Genomic DNA, 23,820 nt, shown 5'->3' with positions numbered 1-23,820 from the left:
ACTGTGGTTTGCAGAGCCTTTTTACTTGGCTATATAGGACTTACAACAGCCTGAACAGGATCTAGGATTTGGCCCTATATTGAAAATGTGGGGTTCTAGTCCCGGTGAGTTGCACAGAATTAAAACTTAATGTGAACCATGCAGGACACTTGGAATCCTCAATGCTTTTTCTGTATGTTACCACATTCAACTTAAAATCTCAAGGGTCAAAAGTGTATTAAACACCACTTGGCATCAGGAGCATATTTGTCTGACGGTTCAGTGCTAGACCCCTGGTTATTCATGTTTGCTTGGAAATGTGCTCAGAGCTTGTTTGCACTAACAGCTCTTCTCCTAGCTATTGCCCAATTTAAAGGAAAACAAGTTTTTGTTTTTTTTCCTGTAACTTTATAAAACCACCCCACAAAACCCAAACACTTTAAATAGTAAGAAATACAGCTGGCTGCCGCACTGTTTCTATGACTGGGGCTATCTCTAAGGACTTTCAGTGGAGGCTGCCAAGAGATGTGTATTGAAAATCCCTCCAGAAGGAGGGCAGCTGAACAAAAATTAGAGGCACACAATTCCTCAGGAAGGCTTCCTGAGGGTATGGTTTCCAACCCCTGTCAAGGTTATAAAGTGATTATCTGTCCCCACTGTCTCTCCTGATGGCTTTGTTTAACTTGCGTGGCAATGTGCTTTTCTTTGTCTTTGGTCACACCTTGCTTAATTTACACGGGAGACTCATTCAAGCATATTCCTTTGTCTGGAACTGGCACTGGTCGACACATACATTTTCAGAACATATTTTCAGCACATATCTGTACATTTCTTTGTGGGTTTATTGTATGTACATCACATGCAAATATTAATGATTAGGGCGTTATTAGTTTTCTAATACATTACATGCCACCTTTGGGGGGGGGCACAGATGGCAACCCAGAAGTTTGGGTGGGTGAGCTGCTGCCTGCGGGCCTGCTCATTGGGGCCAAAGTGGGAGGTGGGTAACTTTTCATGGGGACACCTACCACTTTTATCAGCAGATGGATGAGAGGAGGCTGATCTGGCGTCCTGTAGTTTGCCCTGGCTACACTGACTCATTGTTCCCCTGAACTAGCTTCGCTCTCACTTCTCAGGGCAGAAAACACTGCTGTAGTGCCTCAGGTCACGAGTCCCAGGATCTTCAGTGTCCATCAGCAGTGTCAGGTCCCTGTGGTGAACTCCTGGCACCACTGAAGTTGATGGGGTACTTCCATTAACTTAAATGGGGCTGGATTTAACCCTGGTTTTTTAGTTTTACAAAAAACAAAGCCCCAGTGAAGAAGTTTTGCAAAACCAAAATAACCAAAACCTGGTTTAACTGATCTCTCAAGTATTTGGAATTCCCAACCCCTGCCCAGACCCGATGAGCAGAGAGAAACTAATGTTAAGGAATTTGGACTTGATTGGCAACCATCATTTGGGGTTTTATTTGAAGTTTTAATTTTTCTTCCATTCTACATGATTTGGGTTTTTACCCTCTTGGAAACTAAGAGAAACCACAGAACTGATTTCCACACATTGTGTAGTCCTTGATGCCTGTGCAAAGTGGGTGTATAACAAGCCACCGAACAAGAATGGTGCTTATATTATATTTCTTAAGACTGATGTTGCTTAGGTACCTTGATAGGAAAAGTGTGTAACATAGATTTAAAATGTATATGTGGACTTGCTTTTGATGTTGGTTGATGTGCACATACAACGTGGATTCTTGGTCTGCTAAGACCAGTTTGCACTGCATAAGGACAGCTTCGATAGAGCAGAGAATCAAGTTCTCCGTTCATTGTTTGGTTGTTTTTTTGTTTTTTTCAAAATGGTGCCTGTGATGTTTGTATTTTGAGATTACTGTTAAAATAACTGGCCCACTTTCTCAGCCGACCCAGACTGAAGTCAGTGGGGCTAGACTGCTTTACACCAGCTGAGAAGCTAACCCATAGTAATTATTATGAGTTAGAGATAAGGCTGTTGTGTTGTGATAAAACACAAGCCTAAAAGAGGGCTTTCTATTGGGAACTGTATGCAACTTTAACATGCGAGGAACCTATTATGCTTCTGACTGATGTATTACTTTAATAAAAGAGGCATGTATCTAATATTTGTATGTCTTCTATAGTAGTCAACCTTTCTTATTGGCTGCTACTTTTTTTTTATACAACCCCATTAAGCCAGAAACTACTTCAAATTCTTCAATCTTGAGCAGGTGGATTTCCGATCTCCAAATTGCCCAACTCATCTAGGGTGACCAGACAGCAAATGTGAAAAATCGGTGGGGGGTAATAGGAGCCTATATAAGAGACCCAAAAATCAGCACTGTCCCTATAAAATCAGGACATCTGGTCACCCTAAACTCATTTCTAGTGAAAAGGAAAATTAAATTCTTTGACATTTTAAATCTTTCTGTGAATGATAATTCTTTACTGTCTTGGATTGTGATTTTTAGGGAATGACCGCCCTTCACTGGGCTGCTTTCCACAATCGGCCCCAGCATGTGCAAACCCTGCTGCAGAAAGGAGCAGATCCAACTCTGGTGGACAAAGACTTTAAAACTGCTCTTCACTGGGCAGTACAGGTGAGGGCTAACTATCAATATTTTAACAATACACCACGTGCATTACAATGATTGTTTGTTGTCTGAAATTCTAAGGCATGGGGCATCAGAACTGAAGAAGAATTTCAGTTGGAAAGGCCTAGGGCAGGAAACCCCAGCTGTGTAAACTGGCCTGCATTGCTCAAAGCCAGGGGAGCTGTGCCAATTTACACTGGCTGAGGATCTAGCCCATGTTTCCTGTGGCACAACACCATTATTAACGAATATTAAATATGGGCTTGATGCTGCAAGATGCTCTCTTGCCCAGATCCAGCAAAGCATTTATGTCCCTGGAAATAGTCACGTGCTGAGCGTTAAAGACATGCGTGTTTTTGATGGATCAGGGCCAGAGTGCTCCACACCTGTCAGGACTGGGCTGTAAACCTGTGACTTCAGACCACTGAGAATAAAATAATATACATGTAGTGTAAAATGGCAAATATTGTTACAGGACAGTGTTCTAAAGGCTTGAAGCTCTCATCCTGTGGAAATCCTAACTTCATTAAGTACAGTGTAATGTTAAATGCTCTTCCTATCAAGTTATAAAGAAATCATTGCTATATGGGGCAATCGGGGAGCCACTTTTGGGGCCTCATAGGGTTTCTACTACCCATCACAAATGCTCCCCCAAATGTACAACAGCTAAGAAATTACTGAGGGACTCATTAAAGGTGGAAAAATACAGCAGGCAAATATCAGATGTGACTAGGCACTATAATAATAGTAGTAACCTATAGAAAAGTGAATGGTTTCCTTAGGATGCATCATGTTAAGCAATTGGTAAGGTATTATCTATAATACTGTTTAAGTTAAGTGTCCTGCATGAACTTTGCTTCAGATAACTTTTTAATGCTAAATATGAGTTCTGTGTGTAGGTTACAGTGCAATTATCAAAGTACAGTAAAAGCTCTGTTATCCAGCACTTTACCAACTGGAAATCTCTAGAAATCGGCATTTCTGATATCTCCCAATATCAATCTTTATAGGGTTGCAAGGTGTCCAGTTTTTGAATGGAAGACCTGGTCAAAAAGGGACCCTGGTGGCTCCAGTCAGCACCACTGATCGGGCCATTAAAAGTCCAGTTGGTGTGGGGCTGGCAGGCTCCCTACCTGGCTCCACATGGCTCCCCAGAAACATGTCCCTGCTGCTCCTAGGTGGAGGAACAGCCACGGGGTATCTGTGCGCTGCCCCTTCCCCAAGGGCTGGCTCCGCAGCTCCCATTGCCCGAGAACCATGGCCAACACGAGCTGTGGGGGCAGCACCTGCGGGCGGAGGCAGCGCACAGAGCCGCCTGACCAGGCCTCCACCTAGGAGCAGCAGGGACGTGTCGCTCTTGGCAAGAAGCCACCTCAGGTGAACGCTGCCTGGATCCGGCACCCTGAAACCCCTCCCATACCCCTTCCCCAAGTCCCCTCCCACACCCAAACTCCCTTCATTAGTAAGTATAACTGAGTTAACCAGAATTTTTGACTAACTGGCACCCCCCATTCCCCAACATGCCTGATGAAAAGTTTTTACTGTACACTTTTTTATTGATTTATAGTGACACTTTTATAGTAAGTATTCAAAACATCTCTGTATCATATAAACAGAAAACATGAATTGCAAGGAGAAGATACACTGATTAAACATCCCCATTCTAACATTTTTGGTCTTAACTCTATCATGCTTACAATATCTCCCTTCTTTCCCCCCCCCTCCCCCCCGGTCTGGAATAGAATTAATGTGTAGGCTCCATACATAGCATTACTTTCAACTACACTTCCTCTCTGACTTCATATTTTTCTGATCATTTCAAAACTATATTGTCTTATAGATTTTTTTTTTGCCTTGGTATTTCAAAGGGATCTGTTCTAATAGTTATTAAATACTTCTTGTACATTTGCTCCAGTGTAGGTTCCATCCAGCTGAAAATTTCTGAAATTCTGTACCGTGCAAGCTCTGGAGGGTCCAGCATTCAAGCTCGGTGAAGGCCAAGCTAGTCAAAAAGGCCAAGTGGAAGCCTTATGTTTACACTGCACATCAAGCCCGGGTCTGTGGGTCCCAGGTTTGTGGACTTGGTGTTTCCACACTGTATTCTAAACATGGGTTTACAATTGCTGAACCCAGGTCTCTCAGCCATGCTAATGTATCCATATTGTGCTATGGAGACCTGGCTTCACTCTGCAGCTTGACCTGTGTGTACTGTGCAAAATGACAAGTGTTGGATCAGAGTCTCAGTGGGACTTGGTTTTTGACCCAACCCATTTGCAGGTCCTAAGACCTATGTCCCGAGCAGTTGCTGACCCAAGTCAGATAGATTTGTGTATGGACGCCCTACCTTAGTGTGCAGTGTAGACATACCCACTCAGTCCATATCCCCCCACACCTTCCTCTCAGAACAACAAATGTGCAATGCAAGTCTTGGGAAAACATGGGAGGTTGAATGGTGCAAATAAACCCTCAGTTTCCTGTGGTTAACAAATCCTTGCTCTTGCTTCACTCAAGTCACCCACTCACAGCTGGATTACTCTGTCTGCCTGACAGCAGAGGGAATAAGTGTTTCACTGCTGTGATTTGTTCTGTGAAATTTCTGTTAGTGAACCTGGCTGGTTCACAGTCTTTATTTCTTGGGGGTGTGGAGTGGAGAGGGATGGGCAGGTTTAAATATCTGGACCAGGCGTAGTCTCTCAGACATGTCTACACTACAGCCCAAAACTGACCTATGTTAGGTTGACTTAAAGTCGGCTCAGTAATTACTGCGGTGGCTGATGTCCACGCTACCCTCCTTCTGTCAGTGATGCGTGTCCTCACCAGGAGCACTTCCCCTGACTGAAGAGGGCAGTGTGGCAGGCTAAGAGCCCTCCCACCTGGAGCTCAGCTTCCCTACTCAGCTCTTGGTGGGAGCTGGGGAGCCTCCCAACAGCAGTATGGAGCCATGAAATTGACAAGACAGCTGATGTTAGGGTGACACAGTGTCTACCTTCCTACACTGACATATGTACACTTCTCGTGTATATCATGTATGTTTGTCGGTGTCGTAGGACAACTACCTCAGCAGGACAAGGCTGTAGTGTATACACTGATATAATTTAGTCAACATAAGCTGCCTTACATTCCCCTAACTGTGTAGTGTTAGGCCTTAGTGTCCTTCTCTGACTTGAGCTTAGCCAGGGAGTAGTATTTGATAGCTGTTGCTCTCTACCTCCATGTCAATATAAGGGCAAATAGAGACTAATAACTAGCATAACTTTCCCTCCATAGCTGATCCCAGGCAGGAGCAGACCTGCTGCCCATGCAGGATAAGGCTTTGGCCTGTCTAAAGCTCCTGCCAAGCTGACACCCATGTGGTTAGATGGGGAAGGATTCATTGCCACAGTCTGAGATCTGGGGAACTCTGAAAATGCTCAGTGGATACCCCCAAACTTTTTCACAAGAGCCCAGAGGTGGAGTCCCAGGACTGTGCTGTGGAAGTGGTAGGGGCAAGGGATGTCTAGTAACCACTTCTGGAGCTGCTGAAGAGGGGATATTTTTCCCATAAGAGCTGCGCTAAACATCTGCGAAGCACAGAGGCCCAGAGAACTCCCAGAGCCAGCAGCTGTAGGAGCTGTTTTCAGCTGAATGGGGCCTTGTGCTTTTTTTTCCCAGAAAAGCAGCAGATGAAACATCAGGCATAGTAAAGAAACCTGTGCCAGAAGGCACAGAAAAGAGGCAGCGTGGGTAGATGTTGCTAAAACATACACCATTTTATACCATCACACCCCATTACAGTTATTATGTGTGGGTGGGAGATAAATATATTTCCTCTGCCTACAGTTTCAAAGAATGCATGTTTAGTACTTGGCAAGGTGCAAACAAAAAGTTTGTGCATCTGATTTCCCCACCAGAGTTCCAGGCACGTGACACTAGAGAACCAGACAGGCGCTGCCTAAACCAGAAGTTGGTTGTACAGGAAGAGCAACAGTGATGTAGTTGCCCTAGTGTAAGCCCCTATTGTAGACATGCTGCATCAGAGTAAAACACAACTCCTTTGAAACGAGAATAAGATATTAGAGCAAGTCACAGTTTGCAGATGTGCGCTAGGGGTTTGCACTGGTTCAGCTCCATCAGTGTTGCTGGGTCAGTGTATACAGATCTAATGGAGGCATGCCACAGTAGTGAATCAGGCCCAAAGTATTTTCACTTATGTAATTAAAGTACTTAGAAACGGAAAATAAGGAAGTTGGGGGCAGGCTGTATCTGGCCCTGCTTGGGAACAATACAGGACAGTTGAATTCTGACCTCCTGGTGAGGCAGAGCCATAGCACCTCCACCCACCTCCATGCTGCTGGCCCAATTCAGTAGGGTAATGCACACTGCACCATAAAAAAGGGTGATGAGAGCCCCTGCTCCAGCATGCACTCCCCCGAGACAGCCAAAATTGCTTGAGAGATCCCTGCTGCCCCCCCCCCCCCACACACACACACAGCCCCTGCTTTCGCACATGAAAATACTCCAGTTCATACTGCTGAATAAGCAGTGTTGAACTAGGCCCAGCATTCTTAAGTGTTAGCATGGCTACTTCCTTGTGGAACAGTCAATCAGGTGCCAAACTCTGGACCTGCTTAGAGCCAAATACTTCCCTTGCATATGTACACACACACACACTTCCCTTTGGCTTCACTAGGAGCTTTGCATGTGATTTCACCACAAACACAGGAGAATGTCTGTAGGTGAGTGAACACCCGGTCCTGTCATCCCCGTAGTTTCACTTGCCCTATTTAAACAGGGCCTTGGATGCTGTTTTTCCCCTTTCAGTCAAACAAGCAATAATCTTTGTAACCGGAAGGAAACTTAATTGCATCGTGAAAGCATGTTTACTAAAGTTGAGACCAAATGTAATTTCTTTAAAATGTTCTAAATCCCAGATAATGCTGCCACTTAAATACAATAGTGGCAAAGGTTCTAGAAACGCCTTTAAAAGGTTTCCTCACTGTGCTGTATTGCCAATTCTCATGACTTTTACAGAAAGTGTCACAGTATTTGGTCTTTTTCTTAAAGCTCCAGCTCCTGGAGTCAGGTAATTATATGAAAATTTCAGCTTTCATTTAAAAAAAAAAAAAAAACACGTTTCTAGGCTTTAGGCTTGGAGAGAGAAGTTGGAAAACAGAACCCTAAAGACTCAAAAATCAGAAGGGGGGGGGGAACCAACCAACACACACCTGATCTATTGCAGCGCAAGTTCATGTTGTTTGAATGATGCTAAGTTTATCAAACTTGTGCCCAGAAACATTTGCTCCTTGGCAACAATTAAACTTTCATTAGTACACATAGTGTGATGAAATCATAGATTATTTGTTGGGATTTATAGGGGAAGACTTGACAGCTTTTTCTTACTCTGACTTACTGAGAGTTACTTGAAGTTCAGGCTCTCTGAGAACAAGACTGGTTTCAGAGTACCAGCCATGTTAGTCTGTATTCTTTTCTTTTTGAGAACAAGACTGTACCCTTTGGAGCTGTGGGTAGAGGGCGCCCTTTGCTTATGGAAGGATCGCGGCTGCCTCTTCAGCAGCTTTCCTTTCTCTCCCACTAGGTTCCATAGAAGGCTCTCGCTTGGCCTGGGGAACTTCCATATAGAGAAGGTGGAGGGAGTAGGCAGGCTCCAGAAGGTGGGAGCACGAGGCAGAGGAAATATCATTTTCCCCACCCTCCATCTCCCATAGACAGCCCTTGAGGAGAGTTAATATGGCCTGATGAGCCCTCTAGGTGCTGGGAAACCCCTTCAGGGGGAATAGCTGGCAGCGCAGGCTGGAGGTGAAGCCACCCATGGCAATGCAGAAGTGCAGGATCTGCATGTGGATGGCCTGGAGTCCCTCCTGAATCCTATGGTTCAGGTTATCTTGGAGACCCCTGGTTTCTTTGGGGAGAGGTGATCCCTCCCTCCAAAGGTATAATAAAGAAAAGAGTTTCCTAGTTCAGTGGGTGTTTCCTTTAGGGCCATGGTCTAGCCCTATGTTTGTTGGTGGATAAGGTGTGTAACCTGTAACTCTTTGCTAGGTAGGTTTCAGAGTAACAGTCGTGTTAGTCTGTATTCGCTAAAAGAAAAGGAGTACTTGTGGCACCTTAGAGACTAACCAATTTATTTGAGTATAAGCTTGCGTGAGCTACAGCTCACTTCATCAGATGCATACTGTGGAAAGGGTAGAAGATCTTTTTATACACATAAAGCATGAAAAAATACCTCCTTCCACCCCACTCTCCTGCTGGTAATAGCTTATCTAAAGTGATCACTCTCCTTACAATGTGTATGATAATCAAGGTGGGCCATTTCCAGCACAAATCCAGGGTTTAACAAGAACGTCGGGGGCGGGGGGGTGGGTGGTAGGAAAAAACAAGGGGAAATAGGTTACCTTGCATATTTCCCCTTGTTTCCCCCCCCCCCCGCCCCCGACGTTCTTGTTAAACCCTGGATTTGTGCTGGAAATGGCCCACCTTGATTATCATACACATTGTAAGGAGAGTGATCACTTTAGATAAGCTATTACCAGCAGGAGAGTGGGGTGGGAAGAGGTATTTTTTCATGCTTTATGTGTATAAAAAGATCTTCTACCCTTTCCTCAGTATGCATCCGATGAAGTGAGCTGTAGCTCACGCAAGCTTATGCTCAAATAAATTGGTTAGTCTCTAAGGTGCCACAAGTACTCCTTTTCTCTTTGCTAGGTAGAGTTTGCTTGTGTTTTCAGACAGCTTTTTCATTTTTAAACTTAACTTGCTGTCTGCTGGTTTCATGTGTTTTCCCAGGAATGCCTAAGGTGTGGGGTGACTATTTAACTTTGTGAAACTTTAAAAAAAATTTCTAAGTTCTAAATTTTTTTTAAAAAATCTGAATCAAGCCTCACCCTTCAGTTCCCTCATTCTTCAACGTACTCACATCCGAGATCTTTCCTCATGCAAATAGTGTCCTCCCATTGAAGTGAAAGGGACTTCTGACAGGGATAGTTTGGTTTTTTTTTTCTACAGAAGTGAGGGCTGAACAGTCGGGCTGTTGATGTTCAAACAGTGAATAATAAAGAATTGCAAATAAGGAGAATTTAAGTAAATAAAAGCTATTTACATCTGTTCTTACAGGGACTTTTCAAAAATGTGCCTCTGCCTTTGAATATACACATTTATTTATTTTGATTTATAATAAACAAAGGGGCTTGTCCACTGCTCTGGATCTCAATATTCAGCTATAACCTCACTAGCGTAATCAGGTCATCAAAACAACTAACCAGAGCTTAGATGATTTCCCCCCTAAATGCAGGCCCTTCAACTGAAGACATGCCATGTCGTTTTTCCAGTCCACCAGCTACCGTGGAAGAGGAATGGGGTCATGACACCTCCATGTTCCCTGCAATGTGCCTAGCATCACTGATGGTAACAGTAATCCAGAGAGTACACAGGCAGGGCCAGCTGTGATCTAACCCTTAGATGAGCCACTGACTGCCAGACTATTCAATAGTAATGGGATGGAGCCATGTGACAGAAACAACAGGTGAATAACAGATGATTAACAGACATCTTCTTTGCAGATGGTCTGTGTGTAGCCCCCTGGCTGAATGCCAGAACATAAGTAAGGGGCATGCCCCCACACCTTTTGCATGCCCACATATGTTTTAATTTTCTGTATCGTATCAAAATGCAGCATCACGACTCATCTTCTCCTAGGGTACCAACAAATGAATCCTCAACAACAAAAATAATGGAAAGTTCTGCTGCTTTGTAGTACAGAATAAAGAACCCGCAGGAGCACACTCATTTGTTAAAACCACACCATAACTCATCCACAGAAACCAGTTGACACAATACTGTGCTAAAAGGGAGAAAGATCGCAACTCGTTTTAGTCATAATCGTAGTACTTGATAAACCCTGTGCCCTCTTTACAGAAATTTCCATATACATATAAGGTGTCAAATAGACAATGTCAGTGTTTCATATAACTTTTATTTGAACAATACTTACAACAAACACAGGGACAAACCAACACTTCAGCCAGACAGCTTTTCCTCAAGGAATCCTTGGTCATTTGGTAGCTTTTGGAAAGCACAAAGGCTATACAGTAGAAACTCAGAGTTATGGACACTTCAGGAATGGAGAAATGAAATGGTCTGTAACTCTGAAGAAGAGGTTATGGACTTCAGTGACATGCAGGGCTGGTGCTGCATCCGCAGGGTGGGAGGAGCCAGGGCTCAGGACAGGGAGGGAAAGTTGGGGCTTCTGACTCTCGGGACGGAGGCTCAGGGTTTCTGCCCCGCAGGAGCATTGGGGCTCAGTGCTTTAGACCTGGGGGGGAGCGCTGCGGTTGGGGCTTCAGCCCCGTGGCTCCAACCCCGGCTTCAGCCCCCTCAGGGGGGCCAGGGTTCGGGGCTCTCCACAGCTCCGCTCCCTGCTTCAATGGGTGGGGACCGGCGCCAGGGCTCTCCACGGCTCCATTCCCTGCTTCAACGGGTGGGGACCCACACCAGGGCTCAGGGCTTTAGCTACGGAGGGAGCACTCGGGCTGAAACCAGTGCCCCCTTGTAGCTAAAGCCCTGAACCCCGGCACGGGGCTGAAACCAGGAGCGCAGCTACGGGGCTCCCCCTACTCCCGTCTAAGCCTGGAGCACTCTAGCCTGGAGTGCTAGAAGCCCAGAGCCCTGACTGCCCCACCCCCCTGCAGCTAGGCTCTGACCCCACATGGCTGAAGTCCTGAACTTCAAGGCTAAAGCCCCGAGACAGTACAGTATTTGCTTTTTTTGTGTCTGCGCTTCTGCCTGATTGACTTCTGGTTCCAGAGGGTGTCTGGTTCACCGGTAAGTCCGTAACTCTGGTGTTCATATCTTTGAGGTTCCACTGTAATATGATTATGGCTGGATAGTTATTTTAGAAATACGTCTGCTAACTGATCCAGTGACAAATATTTGTCTGTAGTGTTTTCAGGGCCCTTACAGCAGAGTTTTTTGCACAATACAATCTCTCCCCAAGAGTGGCACAAAACAAAACCACATTAGGACAGTATGGCTCTGTAAGAGTCACTGCATCAGTGGGTGCTTTGAGGATGAAGCATCAAGGATACGGGCAAACAAATGACATCATGGATTCACTTGGGAAGTATACAGGCTTCATTCTGATTCTCATCTGTATAACTCCATTGACTTCAGTGGAGTTATTCTTAATTTACATTGGTGTGAAATCCATAATCAGATCCCATGAATTCATAGGCCCAGTTTCTGAGCTGTGTCCAAGTAGTATTTGGTTAAGCATCGGGGAGGGGAGAAATGTGGAGATGGTGTTAAAGCACCTTTATATTCCCAAATGCTGGGCTGCACCCATCCTGTCCCCAACATAAAGTACAGCAGCCTCAGGGCTGCTTTACTTTTTACTGGCTTCCAATCCCAAAGGGTATTGTGGCAGCCTGGGAACACCAGGAGTAGAGATGTCTCAGCCATGCTTCCTCTATGCTGGTGTAGATGAAGAAGTGTGCATAGGTTGTACACCACCCAAGGAGTCTTCCACACGTGAAATCCTCATGTGACCGGATCTTCTGGATTTACAGGAAATACCTCAGAAAAAGAGAAATATTAGGGGCAGTGGGCATAGGACCATTCCAGAATAAGAAGCAAAATTAGTTAGGACTACAAAATAACAGTAATCTCAAATACCTTGTTTTGCTCAGCATTCAACAAAAGGGATCCAGGGTAATTAAAGTGATCATTAAAAAATACAGAAACTGCCAGTTCTAGAGAGGGGCAAGTTAATGTTTTAAAAGACTGAGATGAGGAATTTTCAATAGAGTACCTGATGACTATAAAAAGTACCTGATGACTATAAAAAATAAAAGGCAAATGAAGAACTATACTTTTAAGGAGGAAAAATTAGAAAACCATTGGCCAATTGGATGAAATGTTCAGACATATTTTAAGGGAGCCATTGTGTCATTATTTGGGAGAAAAGATTCCAATCAACACACTGCTCAGGTTTGTTATCTTTGATGCAGTTAGCGATTTGGCAGATAACAGGAAGCCAGTGGATATTGTATATTTGTATTTTAATGTGGCCATCAGTTAATTATCACATTATAAGCTTCTAAATAAACTGGAAAAATGCCAACTGATAAAGTACCATTGCACGGAACACAAACTAATTGTTAAACAAGGTTGTAAAACAGTAATCATCAAAGGTCCAACTCTCTGTTCCTTACTCTTGCTGAGCAGTACTTACAATTGTAATCCCATTGAAGTCACTGGAACTATTTATATAAGTACAACTCACCACGATGAAGGGGTGCAGAATTTAGTCCCAAGTTAAGACCCCCAGTGTGGAACCGAGAGAAGGGAATAACAGAGCCTAAGCCAATCTAGGGGTTTATACTATTTTGTATAGTCTTGATTAAAAACAGAGAGGAAAATGTAAATGCTCTTCAAAGGGACACATGCAAATACATGTTTGTATCCCTCTAAATTCTGTGTTTCATAAAAATCAAAACATTTCTGAGAAAGTATTAATGGATGTTTATATGCTGTCTTTCTTTGGATATTTCTATTATGGTACCTTATTTGTTATTTCTACAATGCCCAGAGGCATTCTAGAAAACTCACAAACCAGACAATTTTGGGAGGGGCAGGAATTCTCAAATCTGAAATAAACAGAAAATGCTGTTATTGTATTTATTCCTCCCAAGAATAGACAGCACAGTCTAACATGTGCTTCATTGTTAAATGCTTCTCTTCCCCTTACTTGTTTTCCAGAGTGGAAACAGGATTCTGTGTTCCATCATTCTGAACCATCACCAGGGTCCATCGATAATAAACTATGATGATGAGAATGGGAAGACGTGTATGCACATTGCTGCTGCTGCAGGTTACAGTGACATTATCAGTGAGCTGGCTAGAGTCCCGGAGTGCAATCTACAGGCCCTTGATGTGGATGACAGGTACCCATGGAAATGTACTGAAAGTGCTGGAAACCCCCAGCTCTAAGTCCCATTGTATTACCTGAGCCTAAGAATGTCTGTTTAATAATCATGTTTCCTGTTCTACAGGGCATGACCTATTTAATTTAACTGAATTTTCTGAGAATTGTGTGTGCTTAGCGACTCTGGAAATCAGGCCATGATATTTATACAACTGCTGACTCATGTAAATGGTTTTTTATGCTATTCCTGGAAGGAAAAGATGGTGATTATATACAGGGGGTTGTTACTGTTTGATTCGCTAAAATTAGGCATTTCTTCCAAAATACCAGAACAAGAACCTACAACTTTGGGGTGAAGCCCTGGCCCCATTGAAGTCAATGACAAAACTCCCATTGATTTTGGTGGATGCAGTCTTTCACCCTTACTATTCTAAGATGTTAGAGCCTAATTTTCCAAGATGCTGAGAACCTCATCTCCCATTCTCATAGGAAGCATTTTGCACCATTGTATTGTACATGCAGAAGATTCCTCCTCTTTACTGTTTAGGGTCCCACTCCTGTTTCCATCAAAGTCGATGGGAGTTCTGGCATTGAGTTCAGTAAGACTAGAACCCGAGGGCTGTCAGTAACAGCTCTCAGACTTAGTTCAATTATGGGCCTATTCTATTCCCCATAAAGTCAATGTCAAAAGTCACACTAGCTTCAGTGGGAGCAGGATTGTTCCTTTAGGATTTACACATTTAATTCTTTATGGAAAAGTCCTATAAAACTTAATAGAGATTAAACCAACAGGATTCTACAGATTTTACCCTAAACATCTTCAATATGTAAATGAGAAAAAAAAATTCTATTAAATTCCCTCACGTTTTCCTTTAACGGATACCATGTTGGAGACTGGACAATGCCTTGTAAACACTCATTAGCTGTCCTTTCAGTTCTGTTCCCTGTTACGCTCATTTGAAATTAGTGGGTTGCACCATGTTCACACATTTCCTCTTATATTCACCTATCGTCATTCACAGTCTTTCTTATTTGGCATGTTCTGTACCTTGCAGCTTGTTTCAATTTGAGAAATATAAGTTGTGTTTTTTCTGGGTAATGTTACAATTTTGAGCCCAAATATTAGTTTCTAGACCCTAGGCCCAAATAATGCTTCTTTCACTGTGACTTCAGAGGTTCCTGGTTGCAGAAAATCAGATAGGTTCCCCTACACAAAAAAGGATCAGGACAGCGTGATTTAGAAAATGGATCTGCCTCTGTATGGGTCTTCTGCTGATCATCGTCCACTATGTAATAGGAACACAGCAGCAAAAGAAGCTACTGCAGTCTGATGGATGAAGTAGCAGTTGCAGAGTAAATCCACTACTGCTCTGTGGCTAGAGAGAGCATCCTTTCCCCTACACCCTCACAGATGGGTCCAGTGCAGAGGTGGGAAGGATTTGCCACTAGACAATGGAGACTAGAAAGCTTTTCTTCAAACTCCACACTGAGAATTTTAGGCAGTTCTTTCCCTAGTTCAGATCCACCAGTGCTAGCAATCATGGAGTGTTAATGTAGATCAACCACAAGCATTTTTACCACCACATCATTGAGAGCGCTAGTGGATGCACTCTGTGTAGATGCGGGCTAAGTAATACTGAAATAGTTCTCATTGGGTCATTAATTTGTTCCATATTTTCTCTAGGACGCCTCTGCACTGGGCTGCAGCAGCAGGGAAAGCTGACTGTGTACAGACTCTGCTGCAGCTGGGGATAGATAGTAGCTCTCGGGACATCAATGAAAACACTCCTCTGACATACGCCTTGTACTGTGGGCACACAGCATGCATCAAGCTGCTCTCTCAGGAGAACAGGTAAAGGAACAAGAAATCAAAGAACCTCTTGCTTTTGCCAGCAGGTCACTTGCTAGAACAGTATATCAGTAGGAAAGAAATGACATTTCCTTCTCTCTGCATGCTACTGAGGAGTGTAAGAGCCGCGTAACTACTGAAATTAATTTGCAGTTCCTATACAACGATTGGTTCACATTCTTCACTATAAATAGCAATGGTAAAGTCAGTCAACTAATGAATGACCTGTCTCAGATAGGGTTCAGAATAATAACTGTAGGGTTCAGAACAAATCAAACATGAATTTAGTTGTAAATCAATACAGCAATGTCTCCTGCACAAAATACACTTTATGGGACAATTTTTGCCCTCAAATATCTGCCTTCTGTGGAAGGCCATGGAGGTTAGCTATGTGTTCATGTAACTATGGCAGAATTTGCCCCACTAAATATAATAGTCATGTTCAATAAATGGCTAATAATGTAAGCTTTCATACCCATAACTTTAAAATAGTTTTCACCCTTGATAAAATGTTTTTGTCTATGATTACTTCTGTGCCTTGCTGTCTACATGTTTTCACTTTTCTAAACCTCTCTATTAAAGAGGCTTTATTATTTGTCTGTCTACCAATTATTTTTCCTTTTATCAATGGCTCCAATTTTGTTCATTTAGGTTCTCCTTCACTGGTAGAAAAACTCACTTATAAAGACTGAAAGCTATCATGCTTTTTGGGTTCTTTTTCAGACTTTTGTCACATTTCTTTATCCTGCCCTTTTCTTTCCAATCAGCAGTCAGTATTATTTCCTGTGTACAAAGGGTGAGACGTACTTCAAATGATCTTTGAGGCTGCTGCAAACTCTACTTCCTGAGCAGCCTCTAGAAGTTGATTATTTAGGCAGCAACAGCCTCCTGTAAAACCTGCTGAAGCCAGACTACGTCAAACTATGATCTTTTTAGAGCTCCCAAAACTGTGAGGTCTGCTCGGCACTTGGATGAGCAATCTCCAAGGAAAGTCCTGGGGCACAGTAAAAAAAATGGTATTGATTTAACGGTGGCTTTGTTTTGCTGAAACATTGCCCCTCACGTGGTGCTAGCAATTGCTGTGCAGTTGGAAATACCAGCTTTCAAATTTGACATAAAACAAAGGCTGCTTTGTCTTTCAAGATCCCAATGCATTTTTTCTTGTTAAAAGGAGTCCCAGTGTACTGGCATAAAGTGCATTTATACTCTGAAAACTGCCCACAAAATTGGCACCCCAGGTTCCAAATCTATTAATGTCTCAAAGATTCCAGACCAAATGTACTCAGTTTCCAAATTAAAAAAAGGTTGTTTTTTTAACTACCTGCCCTGTAAATTCAGCCTGGCATTTGAGTTAAGCTCTGTTATTTTTGGCTAATGCATCACCATCTAATGTATTCTTAATACACACAAAAAGCAGATCAGTTGAGTCAGAAGGCACCGTTTTAGTTTCTTTTTTGATCATAAATGTCCTTTACATTCCAGTTTTGGCAATACCATTCAACCTACTTAAATTACTCCTGCAGCTTCTTCTGGATATGACAGTCTTCATTTTGTGTGCTAAGACAGGCAAGATTTCTTTTAAGATTCAGGACATTTGTACAAAAACTCTGAAGGATTTCCACTTTCCGTTCTCTTATTTATTTATTTATTATTTTCTAGTAGATCTGAGCCAGTCCATCACCCTCCTTCACAGAACAATAAAATCCTAAAGAAGGAAGGAAGATTCAGTATGCTTAACCAAATCTTCTGCAAAAAGAAGAAAGATGATCAGAAAACAAACCAGAAAGACAGAGGCAGAGACAGATATCAAAGGGAAGAGACCTCGGAAGTTGATGACATTATCACTACATTTGATTGCATTATGGACACAAACTGTAAAGACAACTCCGAGGAATGTATGACCACTGTTGACTTTAAAAGAAGAAGCACAGACACCCAAAAGTACCTCATATCAGAAAAGAAGCAGCCAGAGTGTAATGGACTTCCTCCAATAAGAACACAAAGTCTCCCCCCCATTACTATAGACAAATCTTTTCGAACAACTTCCTACAGTGCAACTTCAAGTGTCTGCTTGGCTACTAATGCCTACCATTTTGCACACAGGTCTCAGAAAAGTAGAAGTGAACATGACTTGTTAAATCACAGAAGTAGCTGCCAGATTTTATCAGACAATCCTTGGAACACAGATGCTAACCAAATACTCTCATATAAAGTCTGTACTGCAACTTCTTCAGATAAACTGATAGATGGTTTACTCTCTGAAAGATCCAGCCATGTGCTTTTGTGCCCTCCCCACCTTCCCTATCTGCCTAGTTCTCCATCAGGTAATTTCTTTGTTCAATATCCCCCGTATCATCTAATCTCTACAGACATGGCAGGTTGGATAGGGGCATGTTGGAAATATAGGTAAGTCTGACTGCTGATATTTCTAATTTTTTTAGTTTATTCTTCCTGTATGCAGTAGGACTTCCAAAACAGCATCTTAAGAGATTTTTAGTTAATATATTGTCTTTTCAGCACTTCAGTTATATGTGCTGTTTTCAAGTTTATGTTGTCTTCAGTGCTGAATTAAAGTTGGTAAATTTACTGAGAAAGTAAATGCTTTTACCTAGTATTTTGTAAGCTGTTCTATAATGATAATGAAACTAAAGAAGAGCCTGAGCTACAAGGTTCTGAAGTGAATTTGGAGCTGACGTTTGGCAGTTTGGGATCCCATGTTTTGATTCACGTCTGTCTCTTCATGAATCTGTCTATCAGGCCCTGATTCAGGAAATAACTTAAGCATACAAGCAATTTTAACTTCATTCCCAATTGTACTTCTCGCATGCATCAAGTTCAGCACATGCTTACGTACCTTCCCAAAGTGGGATCTTAGAGTGCACCAAGCACCATAATATCTAGATGCAAATTGAAAATTAAACAAAAAAACCCGCTATTTGTACACCAATTCCAAAAATAGATGTAATTTAAGTATTTGTATCTACCACCACTGCTGTTGAGGGACTATGTCAGAGCCCACTATCCTTCAGTTCAAGGAGGATTGGAAAGGATTCCTTTCTGATACAAACCCTTAACTGGTCAGATGCATCACTATTGAGCCATGGCTGCCTCCTGCATGGCAGTGAAGACTGAACAATCCACTAAGCTACTTACTGCACAGTAGCTGAACTTTCATTACATTTGTAATAGAGACTCTGTAGACAAGATAATTTCAGAATAACTGATGTTATGCAAATAAGGGCTGGAAATTATTTGTAGAGGGTTAAGTAGAGCCAGGTTCTTAAAAGTTTGACAGACCTTGGCTGATTAAATTCACACAGTCTGGGACCCCAGATCTCTGCCTAGGGATGTTTTTTTCCCTACCTTCCCCTTTGCCATCCTTCTCACTACATGCACCCAAGACTCCAGATGAACTAGCAGTGATTGATGTGATGCAATCATCTCTAGATTGAATTCATCAGGGTTCACTTCACACAACCCTTAAGAAACAAATCCTGTCGGACTTTTTTGCAACCCAAGCGTAAACTAAAACCAAGGAGGCTGAGGAATCATTTAGGGTCATGCAAGAGGTTTTCACTCAGAGAAATGGGATAAAACTGAATAAAGGAAAACGGAGACTGAATATTTGGAAACATTCCCCAAGTCTGTGGAGTACTTTCCCTGGGGAAGTGATGAAAGCCCTATCACTTAAGTAATTTAAATCTAGATTGTTGGCTTTTCTTAAGAAGGCATAATATGGTAAGGGTCAATCCTACTATGCTGGAGGGAGGGAGAGATGGACGGACAGACAGGATCACCTAGTTGCTATCCTTCCAAGAGTTTTCTGTGTCTTAAAGCCCCAATCTTGCAAATGAATCTAAACAAATAGACATTTGTATCCACATACAGACCCCATTAACTTCCATGGGGCTTGGGGTGGGTGTAAAGTTCTGCCTGCTTGGGTCTGCTTACAGGATCATGGCCCACGTATGGAACCCACAGGAAACAGTTAACTCATTATGGTGGGAGCTCTTTGTGTATCAAAGGGAAGAATGTATCCCCTTATCTGTAATGGTTTGCAATTTACCTTAGAGGTATGAAAAATTACAGTTAGAAAATTAACTTACTAAATAAAGCTGGAGCACTATGAGAGTTCAGTAATCTGTGTACAAGCTCAGCTGCTCTTTAACAAGGAAAATTTTCCAACAGTAAGAAGATTCCCATAAGCTAGAATAGAGGACATCCATTGAAATGAATAAAACAAGGGCACCTAAACAGGCAGCTCGCTAGTTGATGGGAACATATTGCATAGCCCAGGTATTGTCTTAAAATTTCATGATAGAAAAGAGCTGTGTGTGTTAGGGACACCTGCATCCCTATTATTAACACTGCATTTACTTTATGAATTCAGAGCCTCTTGGCTCTTACTTTAGCTCTGGGTTTTTTATCCTCCATAGCTTTCACAGCATTTCCCTGCCTGCAGGATCGTAGATGTTTGGAAGTAAATTAAGGTTCCCCACCAGACAGCTGGGCTTGATATAGGGGAGGCCCTTTCATAAAGCCCACCATTTTCTTCATCTTTGCACAGGGGGTAGGGATAAGAGAGAAAGATACATTTTGGCTCTTTACAGGGATTAAATGTTAATATTCTTTTCCTCCATTTTCAATACTGACAATGGTTGCTACATATAACTTCCTATCCACTGAAAATATAGGACAAAATTATGATTATCAGTCATCTGGGGGGTTTTTAGTCACTGAAGTTAATTTGCAAGTCGTCAGCTCAGCTGAAATTCAGCATTTAAGCCCTAAAATGGAGTTATCTTTGCTAAAATTTAGAGCTATATTTTATGCTAATGCTACTGAGACATCTGTCATGAAACTGGGGATTTCTTGGTGGTTTTTTGTATTCTTGGCAATGAAAGCTCAACTGATCTATTTATTGATACCTGACATTTATTCAAAGGGCAGAGTGTGGTGTTGGTAGCATCGGGCATTTTGAGCCTCACCATCTTATCACTGGCACAAATTTAGAACAAAAACACTGTCTTGGATTGTCTCCATCAGCGCATGACCTGGGTAGAACAAGGAGGATCAACTATCCCAAAAAACATTGGCAACATTGCAGCAGAAACTCCTGTCAGCTGCAGCTTTGAGTTGGCATCAGCGATACAGAATATTTTGCTTAAATGAGCCTTGCCAGTAAAACACACACAACCCTTCATCTACTCTGTGGAACGGAAAGGAGTTAAATTACAGAAATTCCAAGCAATATGGGAAAGGGATCCCCAGTATAGGGTGGAAAGGCAGGTGCACAAGATGTTTCCGACCCGCACCATGTAACCACCTCCCACCCTTCTTTATTGTTCATTTGTTTCTTGTGCATATTGCTAAGCCATCAGGCACAAGACTAGACCTTGTTATGTGTTTGTACAGCACCCAGGATATCTTGAGTGCTATGACAGGGTAATCTAAAAAATGGGCTAATAATAAAAAAGGGAACATGTTTTGGCATAAAGGGCAAGGAGCTGGGCAATAGCTGATCTGTGTGACCTGCTCCTCTTTTCAAAGCTAAGGGGTAACTTATGATACCCTATGCATCAGACGTTATTTCTGTGCCACTTGAAACCCCCCTGCAGGGATCATGTCCCCATTTGCAAATGGGGAGCAAAGAGCAACAACACAGCTGCAATGCCAGCTATCATAAAACTGGCAATGTAATAAAATGCCAGCAGAGATTACAACATTTTGCAATCAAAACAGCATATCCTTACTACCTCATACAAAAACAAATGCCATCAAAAGTCTGTACCTTGGGCCCAAAGAAAATATTTTGGGGAAGATAAATTCTCTCTGCATGCTGATATACATCCACTTTATTCCAGTCCTTCTAACCAACAACAAGGATTGTCTCCCAGTCATTCATATCAAAGCATATAATTATGCTGTATGGCCATTATGTGACCACACTTCCCCATTTAAGAAATAAGTCATTTTCTTATGCAAAATAAAATTCCAAAGTCAGACTCATACAAATACATACAAATTAAGCAAAACCAACAGCTTCCAATTTAAAGCATCGCAATACAGCAAACACAACTTGACTATAGTAATGGAAGCAGATGGACATTCTCTGTTACCTTGAAGCTTATGTTATCATTTATCCTAGTGCAAAGTGGATGTAAGATAATGACAGTATTTTACAGCCGTTTGGTACAAGCATTAGGAACTAAACAGACTGCCAGACAAAGGAAAAGCAGGTCTAGGGAGTTCACCTACATTTAGACTCTAGTGGTGGGGCAAAATCTTTGATTTTCAGAGGTGTTCTTCATATTTTAGCAAAGCTATTTTGGCCTGATCCAAAGCCCATAGAGGCCAGTGGATAGACCGCCATTGCTTTCAATGGGCTTTGAATCAGGCCTTTGGTCCAGGACTGGTGAGATGAACTACACTTGTCTACATAGAGGACAGTAACTAAGAAACACTGACTTCAATACCTCATTTCAGAAGTGGGAACAGCAAACTGTACTATGGATGGACGCACACACAAGTGTGCAGCCCTATTGGCTTCCTATGTGGATTTAGTTACAAGATTTTGGGCCCGTTTTAAACAAGACAGTACAAATGAGTGTTATGCACAATATGAGAGAACAGGAACCAGAGTGACAGTAACAAGGTCATGTTGTTATATAGGCTTGTTATGTGCACAACTTAATGATGTCAACTCATTTTTATAAATGAATATAAATAAATATCAGCAATCCCCAGTGACCTTCTGTCTAGCCATTTTCAGTTGGTTTTCTGTAGACATGAAGGTACCCATTTCTGAATATTAACACAGAAGTTGTTAGTCTACCAGCAAGTAGAGTACTGTCATGCTCCATATTATTTCTAAGTACATATAGTATGTATATATTTTTCTATCACAGGGAAAAGTTTTCAACAGATGTCCCTAGACCAACTCAAAGTAAAAGACCATACTCCTGTACGGAACAATCTAGCTCCCATACCAGACCACTGTGTTCAGAAAAGTAAGTAGAACATTTAAATTACTGTAGCACTCCTATGTGAATCTGTAAATCATTTGCATTGGGATTGTTTTTTAATTTTTCTTTATCCCAGATGTGTTTTGATATAATTGGTCTAGCATTAGTTAAGAGCATGGTCATATAGGAGAATTTAATTCTAGGATAGCAGGGGCTGGAATATGTTGCAGATGTGGTATGCTCAGTCTCCAGTAGAAGTGAAAGTGCCTTGTACCACTCTGGTAGCAGCCCTTCCTAGATACTCCAAAGCAATGTTTTACCCTACTGAAGAGTAGGGATGTATTTACAATGTGCTGTAGATCATAGAACATATAATAGCTACAGTGCCACTGAAAAGTGAAGATGTGTCCTGCTTGGTGCATTTTGGAGCAATGCTTGATGTGTGTGATAAAACCATGGATAAACAATGGCTCTACTATTGTTAAGATGAAGAAAATCCATCATCTCCCATAAGTATGTGCTTATATTTATATGTCCTTGTCCATGATCATGGCAGGAAAGAGAATTAGTTCTGGATTAGTTGGGTGCCTACCACAAATCAAGTTGTTTTCTTTAGACAGAGATCGTGCACAAATGAGAAGGTGGTCTGTGCTGGCCTTTTACTCTGTATTATAGTCTGGTGCTTGGACTTGATCTTAAGCAAGAGCATATAACTTCATATCCACATAGTCAACCTAAAGTACTGTATTATATGTTGCTACAACAGACCTTTCAAAGCATTAGTTTATCTGTCTACAGTAACCTAGGTGTCTAGGTTTTGACAGTGTGCGCTTTACCATGGTGTCTGAGGTGCTAGGTAATTTGGGTCACTATTTCATCATACACAGCTACAAATGTGTACAGTTTGTGGGTCAAAGCCTCACAATCCTATCTGCAAGTGAAAGGATGGGAGGTAGAGCTTGAAGCACAGGAAGCTGGTGGCAGCTGCCTTCACTCATTCTCTACAGCTGTGCTCGGTGCTTGAAATTATTGCTGTCTTGGTAGCTTCTGCTGTAATCAAGAGGAGCAGGAAGACAATGAGGGCCTCTCTTGCTGTAGACTGCCAGCCAGTTCCTCTTCATTCCCATGGCAACTCCAAGACAGCTGCTGCAAGAGCAAAGAGAGCCGGTCCCTGCCCCAGTTATCAGCATCAGCAGCGGGGAGAATGTTTAAAAAGTCAGGACAGAGGAGGAAGACTATAGGCCAGTGTCAGAGCTTTAGCTGGAGCTAGACATGGTAAGGTACTTGGGTGTGTGATGCTACCAATGCCAGCCCCACTCTCAGCACAGTAGCATGGTCTCACATTTCTGTGTTCCATTAAGCTCCAAACCCATATATTTGTTTTGAATAAGGATTTGTGCGTTTGCCATTTACCAAAGCACAAATCAGCCAGGGCCTACAACACCAACGTTTTAGAGCTAAGCAAAAGGTTTCTTGCCCATTAGGACCTGAGTTCTACCACTCCAGA

General features: G+C 42.3%; 1 protein-coding gene across 3 annotated transcripts in view; it reads left to right on the top strand.

Moving 5' to 3' along the window:
* Positions 1-23,820, top strand: part of ANKRD55 (ankyrin repeat domain 55) — an 87,282-nt gene that overhangs the window by 55,692 nt on the left and 7,770 nt on the right. For 2 of the 3 annotated variants that reach the window (XM_084628693.1, XM_084628694.1), the window contains 5 exons: positions 2,459-2,587; positions 13,334-13,518; positions 15,184-15,351; positions 17,008-17,672; positions 22,257-22,358. In XM_084628693.1, coding sequence (XP_084484819.1) covers positions 2,459-2,587; positions 13,334-13,518; positions 15,184-15,351; positions 17,008-17,672; positions 22,257-22,358 — 1,249 coding nt within the window. The remainder of the gene's footprint in view (positions 1-2,458; positions 2,588-13,333; positions 13,519-15,183; positions 15,352-17,007; positions 17,673-22,256; positions 22,359-23,820) is intronic. The other variant, XM_084628695.1, reaches the window with a different exon arrangement.

The sequence above is a fragment of the Lepidochelys olivacea genome (genome assembly GCF_965140295.1).
Source record: "Lepidochelys olivacea isolate rLepOli2 genome assembly, chromosome: 5".
Classification (NCBI taxonomy): Eukaryota; Metazoa; Chordata; order Testudines; family Cheloniidae; genus Lepidochelys; species Lepidochelys olivacea.
This window is presented reverse-complemented; position numbering and strand designations above follow the sequence as displayed.